The following is a 13,175-nucleotide window of genomic DNA, read 5'->3' on the forward strand; positions in this document are numbered from 1 at the left end:
CCCACCCCCCACCCACCCCCACCCCACTCTCACAAGTCCTCATCAGCTCAAATTTGAATTTCGAATTCAAAAATTCTCTAGACTAGATCTTACAAAAAGACCTAAAAACCAAAAAAAAAAAAAACAGAAAAACAAAAAAAAAGTACTGTTCTATTGCTTTTCTTTAGATCAATTGCCAGTTCTAGCTTGAAAATTCCTAGTATTTGATTGCTGAAACTCAGAAGTTGCTCTGGTTTGATTTTTAGTCAATTTGGGATTAGATCAAGGGTTGTTTTGGGTTGTTTTGTTGGCTGTTGTCGTCTGTCCTTTGTTCCTGGGTTATACTGGTGCAATTTGGTCTCCAATTGATTCTAAAGCTGTGATACTGCTGATTTTTGGTGTTGTGATTTGCTGTTGGGACTGCCGCTGACCTTCCTCTTTTCTTTGTTACTTTGAACTTCTAAGTACACTTCATGAATCCAACATAATGTAGATATCGAATTGCAATATGAAATGAAGTTTGTTGCACGATTTTGCTGGAGAGTTGGCTGTTTACTGTTTTATACTTGAATCTGTTCCTCGATTTAGCTAGTGTTTTTATTGTAGATAAGTATGGACTGTATTGGACTGTTAAACTGTCGGATCTATGGCTATTCATCTATATTAGTCTAGAATAGTATAGTTTAATCTCTTGCGTTAATTTGATTTGTCTCGAGACTTAGAGGATTGTTGTCTCAGTGAGTCCTTTTCCTTTTAGAGGATTGAGATCTAGTATAGTATAGTATAGTTAATACAGATCTGGCTCGTATATTCACTAGAGATTCAAGTTCAGTTTAAGAGGCTAGGTGAAAATTGAACCCAAAATAACATAAATTTTCATGTTGATGCAGAATTGATATCTCCTGCGTTTTAAAATAGCTAGCTCCTTCAACTTGTTTACCATGCCCTTTTGAAGAAGTAAAACTTAAAACTCAGTTCATTTACACTTCGAAACCACAACATATTTCAGTTCCACACGATCTGCTCTCAGTTAAGTTAATTAGGTAATGTTCATGGGCTACATGTTACCAGTCATTTATCACGTATTTTGTTTGTTTCGTGCTTCTCGTTTGGTAATGTGTGGTATGGGCTGTTGGATAAGAATTTCAAAATTGGAAAAGAGATTAGGGCGTACTACATCGGGCCATTGATTTGTTAGGCCACTAGAGATTAAATTTGAATCTGTTAACTAGAGTTTAAACACAAACTATAATTTTATTTTACATGAGGGTTTGATCATAGAAGAATAGATTTGATATTTAATCATTGCGTTTGCATGACATGGGTTACTGAAGATAACCATCGGATCAAGGGATTTGGGCCTAGAACCTAGTTTAATTGGGCTGGTACAAGGTTAAGAATGGCCATTTTTCTTTCCATGGGCCGTTTCAGGATTTGGCATGTCGACGGTTTAATTTGATCATTAAAATTCTGGGTGAGATGGTAGTAAATAATTTTGAAATACGAATTTGGGTTTTCGAGTTAAGTAGCGGGTTCAAATTAAAAGGTTTCTCCTTTTGTTTGAATCTGGACTTGAACTTGAGGCCCGGATTTTATAACATTAATTAACTAAGGCTCTTTAGAGACAAAATCCAATAGAAAATTATAGTTTGCTTTAGGATGGCCTTTAAACAAAAATGATACGAGCCTCGCCGGACAGAATATATAAATTGCGGGGCCCTCATTAATTGCTTATATCAAAATACTTAGAATTCGGGGCGTGCCGTTTAGTGAATTTCACGGCCCCCGCAAAGATAATAACATGTTAGCCACTTTAGGCGCGCGTTTAATAATTTTACCTTCTTAAATACGGGTGTGCATTTCATGCAACCCAAATCCAAATCCCAAAACGTTGAATAAAAATGTGTCGAGGATCCGGGTGCATTTCATGTGACGTGATCCGAAAACACGTTCTTAAACAACGTTCACTTTCTTAAAATTTGACTAAAAGCGATAAATAATACTAAAATTGCACTATAGGTTTTTAACATGTATAAAAATCAGATTTTAGCCAAATATAGCAGTTGAGCGACCATGCTAGAACCACGGAACTCGGGAGTGCCTAACCCCTTCTCCCGGGTTAACAGAATTCCTTACTCGGATTTTTGGTTCGCGACTGTAATACAGAGTCAAACCCTTTCCTCGATTCGGGATTCAAACCGGTGACTTGGGACACCATAAATCTCCCAAGTAGCGACTCTGAATCTCTTAATAAACGAATCCTGTTTTGATTATCCTTTAACTGGAAAAACTACATTTATTATACCCTTTACGGGGTGTAGTGGCGAAAAAGGAGGTGTGACAACTGGGCGGTTCTTTGCCATTATACCAAGCATCCCACATGTCTAACATACGGCAGCGCAACATTCTGTTTTCTTCAGCAGTTGCTGATTCTGACACTGGATAACCGATACCGGGCTATCCTCTAAAGGAATAATAATCGGGGTAGATGACTTCCGGAAGCCATAGGGATACTACCTTTGGATCTTGTGAAGTAAGGGTGGGAAGCCAGACTACCACAAAACCAACCACGTGAAACAGGACCTAATTTATTGCCTCACAACAAAGCAATTAGTTTGAGAAAGTTAACAGATAGGGAATTGCATATTGGGGATGCAATTCACCTGAACAGTTAAACGTTTCTAAATGTTTTGCAACGGCTGTGTGTTTCATCCCGGCTTTGCTATTTCTTTTATCAAATTTCAAATCCTGATTCTTTTTCTTCCTCTCTTGCTGTTTTTGCTCTTTTATTTCTTCACTCTTTTCCTTCTTTTTTCATTCAATTTTTCCTTTTTCTTTTTCTCCTCTTTTTATTCTTTTCGATTTATTTTCACTCATATTGTCTAAGATTATGATCGAATTCGATGGGGATTGCCTACGTATCGCGATGCCGCATGAATCAGATTATTTCGTAGTTCAGGAAATAAATGCGAAATAAAAGAAAGAAAATTTTTGGGTTTTCAATATTTCAGTAAATAAAATCTTTTTGGGGTTTTCTATTAAAAATACCCTGACATACAGACTTAAAAGGAGAAAAAACAAAACAGACTTGGAAAAGACTAATAGACTCGAAAAAGTGAAACACATACTCAAAGCCAAAAGAAAATCAGGAATACATAAGAGCCTCCAATAATACTCCAAGGGTTCGCGGGACATCAGTCGGTCTCGACGCGGGCATGCGTGCAATCTCTTCAGGGAGGTACTCTAAATCAACCATCACCTGACGGACAAAGGTCATCACAACAGCGAAGAACATGGACCTGGTCATATCTTCCCATTCATGGCATTTCATTACGACATAATCAGCAATTTCTTTAACCCTCATTCTAATGACACCCTTTTCTTGGAGTAGGCGTCCAATTTGTTAAGACCGGGCCTCCAACACTTGCGTGGCCGTATGGTTTTGGTCTTGCAGTTGTTGTATGTCTTCTCTTAATCGGGAAATCAATGTATAGCAATGATCTCTCTCTGTTTTGAAATCCTTCACTTGCTGGACCATTTCGTTCTCGAGATTAGTCAGTTTTTTCCTTAAGGTTGTGACCCTTTCATCATACCTTTGCTTTAACTGCTGAGTAAACCTCATATGTTCTTCTGTATTCTTTGCCAATTTTGCACGGGCTTCTACTAATTCATCCTCGGCCTTTTCCAGATCAGCCCCATAATCACACATTTTTCGCCTAAAACTGTTTATGAGCCTTTCATCTTTTTCGCTTCTTCCCGGGTTTTCAGCGGCTATCCTCATCCTCTGAATTTGATCTCGGAGGTCCTCATTTTCTCGGGCCAACCTTTTCTTTTCTCCTTCATCCACAACGGCCTGCAAACCACTATCAAATTTGATGTTTCTGATTTGCCCTTCTAGTTTGCTTATGGTAGCCCTATAGTCATTCTATTTGGTTAACCAAGCACATTGTTCTTGCGATGCGTCAACAAATTCTTGGATATGAGGCCTTTTGGTCGACCTTTCAAATTCATCATTTTTCGCAACTCTCTTCCCATATCAAGCAAGATAACCGGGTAAAACCTCGCCCCTGGATAAATCGCATACTCGGGTGTTTGCCCCCGAATACTAGCATTTGTTCCAAACATAGCAAACCACTTCTTCAGGAAATTGAGCCTCCGAGCGGATTTCAACAACATGAACACTAAGATCTTCATCTCTAGGAACTGTTTGGCATCTTCCAAATTGTCTCAAAACCCGGTATGGGGCATAGGGTTGGATGCTTCAGAGACCCATTAGGAGGAATTGGGACCAGTGGCGGGCATGTAAACAATCTCATCAATGGGAAGACAACCCAATGTCCACTCTATCTGATCTGCGGTTATAGAACGAAGGCGGGATATCCAATCTTTGACCCTTTCTGGCATTTCGAATCCTGTCACTCGTGTATCAAACTCCTCGATGCAGTTTTCTCCCGTAGACCCGTAGTTCATGTATCAGGGACGGTGACAAAGATGCTCGATCATCCACATTTGTAATAACAAATTGCACCCCTCAAAGAACCTGACCCCGACCTTATAGGATATGAGAGCTCGGAATATATCTGATACGATCATAGGTGCGAGGGTACTCTTGGCCTGGGTAGTCAAAACATGGACAACTCCAGCTACACGCAAATCAATGATCCCGTCCTCTCTTGGAAACACTAAGAGGCCTAAAAATGCCACCATAAAGGCAAAGAATCTATGCTTTTTCCCATTTTGATCGGTTTCCCTTACTGCAAAGACCATTTTTTGGGTCCTCGAACCCCCTTAAATGCCCATACCGCTGGCATAAAAAGTGAAGAGCGGAAGCTCCACCTGCTAGACTTTCAATCTTGATCTGCCTGTTTATTTTCAGTAAGTCCAGAAACTTGTGGGGAGTAATGGTCCTTGGAGATATCAGGTACTTGTGTCTTAATCCCTCTGTACTCCCGTCATAACCCGCCATTTCTTCCAAGGTAGGTGTAAGCTCAAAATCTGAGAAGTGCAAAACATTATGAGCGGGGTCCCAGAATGACAATAATGCCTCTATCACATCACTTTTAGGTTTAATCTTCAAAAGTCCAGTGAGTGCCCCCAAGTGTCGGTTGACCTTGTCTTGCCCTTGTTTCCCCAAATCCTCCCACCACATGTGGAGTGCCAGTGGAATCTGATTCATAACCTTTACCGGTAAATTCTGAACCATGCTCATTCTGCACATTTTTAAATTAGGGTGACCGGGTTAACACGTGAGTTTTATTTGAAAACTGATGAGAAAAGATTATTTATTGCAAAATTCAAATTAAAACAAATCACGGTTACTTTTGCAAATACGGCCCTCAGCACTTCAGAAGGGGAGATTTTAGGGTTGTGTTTGCTAAGTGGTCAAAAATTGGAAAAAGCACCGTAGGTGGCTATTCTTGCAAAAACAGCCTTCCGGCGTCCCGTAGGGACATTTCTGGCTATTTGGACAAAAACGACATCACCTAACTTTATTTATGACAAAAATGATGACATTTTCATATTTTTGGTTGTTTTTGCAAAAACGGGGCTAGACCCGATGAGGGTTGCCTACGTATCCCACATCCAACGAGAATCAAACCCATGTAGTTTGGTAAGTTTTGACGCAACAGGAAAATATGACTTTTTTTTTCAAAATTTTGGCAGAGTTTCGGGATATTTTGAACACCATGGTTTTCAGAGACGGATGATTTTCTCTCTCCTACCTCAATCTTGGTTTTTCTTAATTTTTCTTCCCTATTCTAGAAGCCGGTCAACATGCAAGCCGAAGCAAATAAATGCACAAGTAGCACGTAAAATGCATCAAGATGGACTTTTTATTTCGGGTACACCTGTCCTAGACGGACTCAACCCCTGTGTTGAGTCCACAAAGTCAAATGCACGTGATGCAAACAAGCGTTCCTACTAGGGATCTGGCATGAGGCTATGTTATTCTAGGTTTAAAATCTGGGTGTTTTGTTCTAGACTTGGCTTATCCGAGCGGACAACTCGAGCTGAAAAGGGGGCAGCGTACCGGTAACCAAAAGATCATCCGGCTTTGCAACTTGTCCGAACCTCGTTCTAAATTAAGGATATGACACTAACAGAAAAGAAGTCACGCCAGCGTGCACTTCCCAGAAGATTTAGAAGATTTAGAGAGAAGAAGGGTTTAGTAACAGTTTATATATAGTTCAAACAATATCAAAGCGGTAAAAAGCGCCAACATTAGGCCCAAACACGTAAAAATCAGATAATAAATAAAAATCAAGTATAACAGTTATTCTAAGCTCGAATTCTGAACCCTGAACCAGAGGTTCTGGGTTCGTTCCTCGGCAGAGTTGCCAGAGCTGTCACACTTCCTTTTTCTGAGAGGGATAGGGAGTTTTTCCAATTTAAGTGAGATTATTCGATATGAGATTATTTATTTAATTTTAGAGTCGCCACTTGGAATAATAAGGTGAGGCACTCCCGAGTTCCGTGATTTTAGCACGGTCGCTTAACTATTAATAATTGGCCTAATTATCTGATTTAATACGAGTTTTAAAACGTATTGTGCATTTTATAACTGCTTTTATTTATTTATGGAATTATTTCTGGAACAAGTCACGATGTTGTACACTTGTCGTTTTGGTACACATTACAAACCGCGCCACGTGAAATGCATCACGATTTACAACATGTTTATTTTATTATTATTCGAAGTTGTGGTCGGGTCACATGATATGCACACCCGAATTGGGGATTACGTATCGTGACCATGCCATAGGAATCATACCCATGGCCACGATGATTTATTAATCGCGCCTAAATCAAACTACGATGTTCAAGGATTATTTTTCCTAAACTACTTTGAGATTGGTGTAAGGTCATGATGTATGGAAATTGTTATAGATAAATTGCAAAACTTAGTCATTGGGAAAACTCGTTTATATCTAAGGCCTTTAAAAAGAGTTAACCTATTTACATTGCATGATGTTGGGCCTGGCAAGATTTCGGCCCAGGTCCATTACTCTCAAAGGGAACTTAAGCCTCACTTTACATGGTTTAGTCTTGTTCAAGCGAAGTAAAGCCTTCCTATCTCACTACTGCTTTCAATTTTATGAAACAAATTGGCCAAAATCAACAAAACAGAAGTGAAACTATAGAACTATCTCACATGGAACAAGACAAATTATTAGTTTGAGAAAAACAATAACTAAACGATGGCTTACTCCTTTTAACCAACAATGAACAATAGAAGTAAAAGAGCTAAGAAAACAAAATCGGTAGTAACTCATTCAAACTTCCAGAATTAAAAATGCCAAGAACAGTGAAAATGGACATCTGAACCATTTGAATTAATCTAAAACAAAACAGACTGTTTACATTCTAATATTTACAGATCTGGCGAATTATAATGCAGTCGCCAATGATGGTAATATATATAAATCCTTAAATATACACATGAATGGTTCATAATATGAACGGAACATAATCAAATAATCAATCTTCTGCTTAATCTCCATCTTAATAATCAATCTTATGCTTAATCTCCCTCCATGGATGACTCCAAATCCACCCTTTAGCCTTAGAGTTCACCGATCTGACCAACCGGTGGTCAGATCAACAAATCATAGCCATATACTCAGTAGTAGCCACCTCCTTACATTCCAAACTCAACACAAATCCACATACTTCAACAAACCAACACTATAGTAAAGCCTTTTGAACTAATACCGAATCTACATGGTTAAACAAAACTTAAACTGTATTCAGACTTAAAACAGAAATTTAATAACTGAGACTACATGCTCAGGGTACTGTTAACTGGAATATAGCTATTTAAACTAATGTTTAGACTTAAACAATCTCAGTCACCTTCCAACTTATATTCAAACAGTTTACAACATAAATCATTAACATCTGAAATAAACTCAAAACTACAACATAATCGAGCTAATCATGAGATAGTTTCAGCAACTCCCAAGATAACCACATCAGTTCAAGTGAACTAAAGGTAGAGCAAAGGATTCTGGCTTTCTTCATTCAAAACACTAAGTAAACAAAAAAAATATACAGAAGTTAAATAAACCAAGATCTACTAATTAACATACTAAACATAAGAAAATTAGCAAATGATGATTGAAAATCAGGATTTCATGGAAACAAATAAAGAAATTAACTCATTCATGCCAAAACAAAAACTCAGATTTAAGGTGAGTACCTGATTATAGCAAGATAGACAAAAATAGAAAATAAATCTCTGGCTTTGGAGAAGAAGTAAACAACAACAAGTAGCAGAAAACAACAACAACAACCAGCAAGAACAAAGAACCCACAATCAAACTCGAATTCCCAGCACAAATGGAGTAAATCAGTAGGAAAATGGAGAAAAGGAAAGACTGCCTTGAGAACTTTTTTTTTTCCTGTTTCTATCTCTGATTTGAAAAGCTCAAGAGAAAATAAAAATCAATATTCAAAGATGCCTTTTTGAGTGAGTATGCTGATGATTAACGTGTGTGAAATGAGGGAATGTGAGTCCCTTTTTATAGAGTAGGAATGCAAAGGATAGGAATGAAAGGTACAAGGGAATCTGCCAGCATTTCCTAAAAATCAGGAAATTGGCATCTTCCAAAACAAAAAAATGGACAGCTGTCCAATTTCTAGCACCTTCCTACAATAGAAAATAGACAGCTGTCTAATTTCTGGATATTTCAAACCCTATCCTTATCCTTTCCTACTCAGATTGGGACAATTGTCCCTTTCTAGAAGTTTCTTATTAATTCTTTCAAATCAAAACCCCCAGATTAGCCCTTTAGGGTTTTAAAATTTCCTCAGAACTAGACCTGGTTCTGGGCTGGTCGTGTGACTCCGATTCAAAGAAACCACTCCCCCAGTTCTAAAAACAAACAACTGAAATTGTTGGGCCTGCCTATCACACAAACAAGCCCAACTTTGAACCAAATCAAACGGGCAGATCAAATGGTGCCCTAGCTCAAAATCAACATACAATTATACTAACACATGCATTTAATTAATTAATCAGGCAATTATCCTAAGTAATCTATTTTAATTGAACTAATCAAAACAAACAGATTAAACACCTAAAAATCAGTAAAAAATAAAATAATAATAATAATAATAATAATAATAATAATAATAATAATAATAATAATAATAATAATAATAATAAAACAGAAATGAGGGACGAGGGTATACCTAACCGAACTGACTTGACGGAAAAAGGGGCTAGTTGCCAAAAACCCTCTTGCCAAGATACCCATCTAGAATTTTGAATCCCTGACGAGAGATCTTGGCATGAGGATCTTTGAACAAGCTAGTTAGGGCGGATTAAAAGAAATCTTTTGAAAAGGGGGGCGGATCTAGGGTTTGGGTGTTTTCAGATCTGAAATTAAGGGATTTTGATGGGATTTTTGGAGAAACTAATGGTGGATCTATGTTGAGGATGAAGAGGGGATTGTAGGGTGTGATTTTGAGGTGATTTGGAAGTTGACCGCCGCCGTGGGCGATTTCTGGCGGCGGTGTAAGGCGGCGGCTAGGGTTTCTGGAAACCTAGATCTAAGATTCACCAAATTTGGTGGGGGGGTTTTTGGGAAATCTATTGGTAGGGTGAGGTTTGAGATGGTATGAGGATTATATGGTGTGATTTTGGGCGGGTTTAGGGTGTCGCCGCCGCCGTGAGCGATTTTCGGCGGCGGCTTAGGGCGGTGGTTAGAGAGAGGTATGAGAGGGGTAAGAGAGACGGGTTCTGAGGAGTCTTTGAGGGGTATGGGGGTCAGTTTAGGGCAGTTATAAGAGGGGGGGGGGATGGCTAGTTCCGGACCGTTAGATTGAAATGGATGAATGGTGAAGATTGAGAGGGATTCAAAACGGGGTCGTTTGGTTAGTAAAAAGCTGGACCGGGTTTTTTTTTTTCTTTTCGGGTTTGGGCGGAAATGGGGTTACATTTTTTGGGCCAACTTAAATCTTTTTGCCCAATTCGACCAAGACCAAATAAAGACCCTTTTTTTTCTTTCTTTTCTTTTCTTTTCTTTGTTTTAAAAATCTAATTAAATTAATTAAAATTCTAAATTAAGCCTAAATCAACCTAATTTGTAAAATTAAACTAATTATCTATTTATACTATTTGGATAATTGATTAATCCTAAATTAATAAAAGAAAATTATTAATCTAACATTAAAAGCTAAAAGATGTAAAAATAAACATTATGTTTGTGATTTTTATTTTAATAATACAATTAATTAGCGACTTAACATTAAAAATGCAAATAACAACCTAAAATGCAATGTATGAAATTTTGAACATTTTTAGGGTATTTTTCATGATTTTAAAATATTAAATGTGTACAAAAATGCAACTAAATGCAAACAATTAACAAGAAATTCCAACAAAATTCTATAAAAATGAAAATAATTTAGGAAAACCTATTTTTAGTTTTGTAGGAGTATTTCTAGTCGGGTAAAAATCACGTACTCACAAGGTGAGAGATTAAATATATACCATATTTGTCTAATGGTATAAATAAATTTTTACTGTCAATCAAATATGGTATAAATTTAATTCCAGTCTTAATACAGAATATCCCACCTTATCCTACTTTACTTGGGTTTATATAAAAAGATGGAATAAATTAATCCAAGTATTATTATAATTCCAGAATAATTTAATAGCAAACGAGCCTTTAATCTTCCCCTCGTCGAGCTAAAAAGTTAAAAACCTAAACAGACAAGGACACTGAGACTCAACCGTTAAAACCTGCAACTTCCAACAGCTGAACCAATTTCTCTTACAAAAAAACCAAGAGAGAGTTTTATTCCACTTTCTCTCTTTTACTTTCACACGCAGAGATTTTTTTTAATTGAATTTCCCAATAAGTTTTGAGCTTAACTTAATTATGAAGATTGTTCGCAGAGACCTTGTTCCTGATGGCCCTGGTAGCGTCAAGGTAATTTTTTTCATTGAATTAAGTAATTTTCGCAATGTTTTGACACCCCAATTAAAGAAAACGATCAAATTAATTTGGGTATTATATATTTTGAAAAAAAATATCATATTTTTTCTTTACAGATAATTCCAGAAGAAGCGGATGATTTATGGGTTGCCTATAATCTGATAGCTGAAGGTGATACTGTCTTAGCTGTTACTGTCAGGTATTACAATTTTGCCCAATTCCGATATAATTTTGCTCAAATTTCAATACATGAGTTTACTCCCTCATTCCCAATTTATATGGTGGTATTTGACTGGACACTGAGTTTAAGAATTTGTATTTTGTGGTCTAAAATAAGCCCCAGACATTTATTATGAATCATCTAATTAAGGAAAAAATTTGAAGATTAAATTTTAAATTTGTTTCTAAATATACAAAAGTGTCATTCTTTTTAGGACAACTAAAAAGGAAATACCATCACATAAATTGGGACAAAAGGAGCAATTGGTATCTTGTAGGTGCTAATAAAATTTACAAAAAAATGTTAGTTTCTTGCACTTTTATAAATTTAATCATGAAAGATGGAATCTTTGGGTTGAATGAAATCTAAATATGTGTCTCTTGCTAATTAGGTCAAAATTCAGTTTGTTTGAAAGTTTTCTAGATGCTTCTGGCGTTGTTTTCAAATACATTTTTGGTTCTATATAAATTACACATGTATACTTCTCGTTCTGCAAATCTCTATTTTTTGTAGCAATTATGTTGTTTTATGCCGTCAGTTATTTGTTAATTAGAGTCTAATATGAGTTGTATAGTAAATTCTTAGTTAAATTTGCCTAGTTTTCTTATGACGCTGAAGTTGTGAATGACAATGTAACTAGAAGGAAATTGGATTTTTTTTCGGCAGATTGCGAGTCTTAGCTGATTGCTCAGGTTGATAATAATATAGTTAGTTTTGTTGCTTAAAGCCAGCGATGAATGCTCCTTTTATATGTTGAGAGCAACTATCTTTAGCAAATTATGTTATGCGGCTCTTTGCTGACTGTGAACACATTTCGGCTTATCACAAAACAACCTACTGGAAGCATTCATTATTGCTTGTTATTTCCTGTAGGAAGGTTCTAAGGGAAGCTGCTTCTGGAGGAAGAGATGCTGAACGAGTGAAACTGAAATTGGAAGTTAAAGTTGAGGTAAGAAAACATTTAGACGCATCATTCAGCTGTGAAGGGGGAAGTTTAACATTCTTGTTAATTGTTTATTTCATCTTATAGTGTTAGTTCTGAATCCGAGTAACATATTTAGCTGAGTGCAGTTACAGCCGGATTCCATGGTTGACTTCCTTAGTTCATTATACGACATGTAATGCTCACTTATTTTGGATGTACACATGTCCAGCTTCTCACTGACTTACTTCAATAAACTTTACCTTATCCAAAAAAAAGAAAAAAGTATAGTGCATCTGTCCCAAAGTTGGGAAAAGGATAGTTTGATTGGGTGTGGGCCTTGGATCAGGACTTGGTCTTAGCTTCCAGCATAAGGTGTCTTAAAAGAAATTGAAGGATAAACTTTGAAATCAATAAACTATAGAGAAGAATTTACTAAAGGATGCGGAGGAGACTTTTCTTTGTCTTTCACTGATCATAAAAAGAAAAAAAAATGAAAAAAAGACTTTTCTTTGTCTTCCTTTTCTAATTTGGTCAAGATGAAGGATTTTTGGGTAGTTTGATATATTTTGAGGATATCAATACAACATGTGTATGAAATACGATATGATTGCCACATAACAATGCTCCTTTTCATACGAATCACAATAAATGCGACATTGATAATTATGTTCCACTGTAATGGTTATAATTGTTGTGTCACTACAAAGTAGGAAACAGATAGTTGCTATTTCTAGGGTTTTCATTTGAGTCAGTCTATTCCGTTCCAAAGTTGTATAATGTGCAAGTAATTTGGTGTTTCAGAATGTTGAGTATGACAAAGAAGGTTCTGCCTTGCGTATTCGTGGGAAGAATATCCTGGAGAATGAACATGTAAAGGTGTGTATCATTCAACTTAATCTTTTTGATTAAGTTCCTTGCTTTGACGCTGCGGCAAAAAACTCTAATTATTTTATTGCAGATAGGGGCCTTTCACACTCTGGAGATTGAGCTACACAGACCTTTTGTGCTAAGAAAGGTACAATGCTGCCGTTTGATTCTTTTCCACCTATCACTCTGTGTTTTCTTTTAAAACTTTTGATTTTTTTTTTTTTTTTTTTTTTTT

At 36.7% G+C, this 13,175-nt stretch overlaps 1 protein-coding gene across 1 annotated transcript in view; it reads left to right on the plus strand.

The window, feature by feature from the left end:
- Positions 1 to 10,657: 10,657 nt before the first annotated feature.
- The window catches only part of LOC109214692 (protein PELOTA 1), a 9,232-nt gene continuing 6,714 nt past the window's right edge, over positions 10,658 to 13,175 (plus strand). Inside the window, exons 1-5 of the mRNA XM_019378638.1 lie at positions 10,658 to 10,922; positions 11,045 to 11,127; positions 12,022 to 12,097; positions 12,875 to 12,949; positions 13,032 to 13,088. Coding sequence (XP_019234183.1) covers positions 10,872 to 10,922; positions 11,045 to 11,127; positions 12,022 to 12,097; positions 12,875 to 12,949; positions 13,032 to 13,088 — 342 coding nt within the window. The 5' untranslated portion in view covers positions 10,658 to 10,871. The remainder of the gene's footprint in view (positions 10,923 to 11,044; positions 11,128 to 12,021; positions 12,098 to 12,874; positions 12,950 to 13,031; positions 13,089 to 13,175) is intronic.

The sequence above is a fragment of the Nicotiana attenuata genome, unplaced genomic scaffold, assembly GCF_001879085.1.
Source record: "Nicotiana attenuata strain UT unplaced genomic scaffold, NIATTr2, whole genome shotgun sequence".
NCBI lineage: Eukaryota > Viridiplantae > Streptophyta > Magnoliopsida > Solanales > Solanaceae > Nicotiana > Nicotiana attenuata.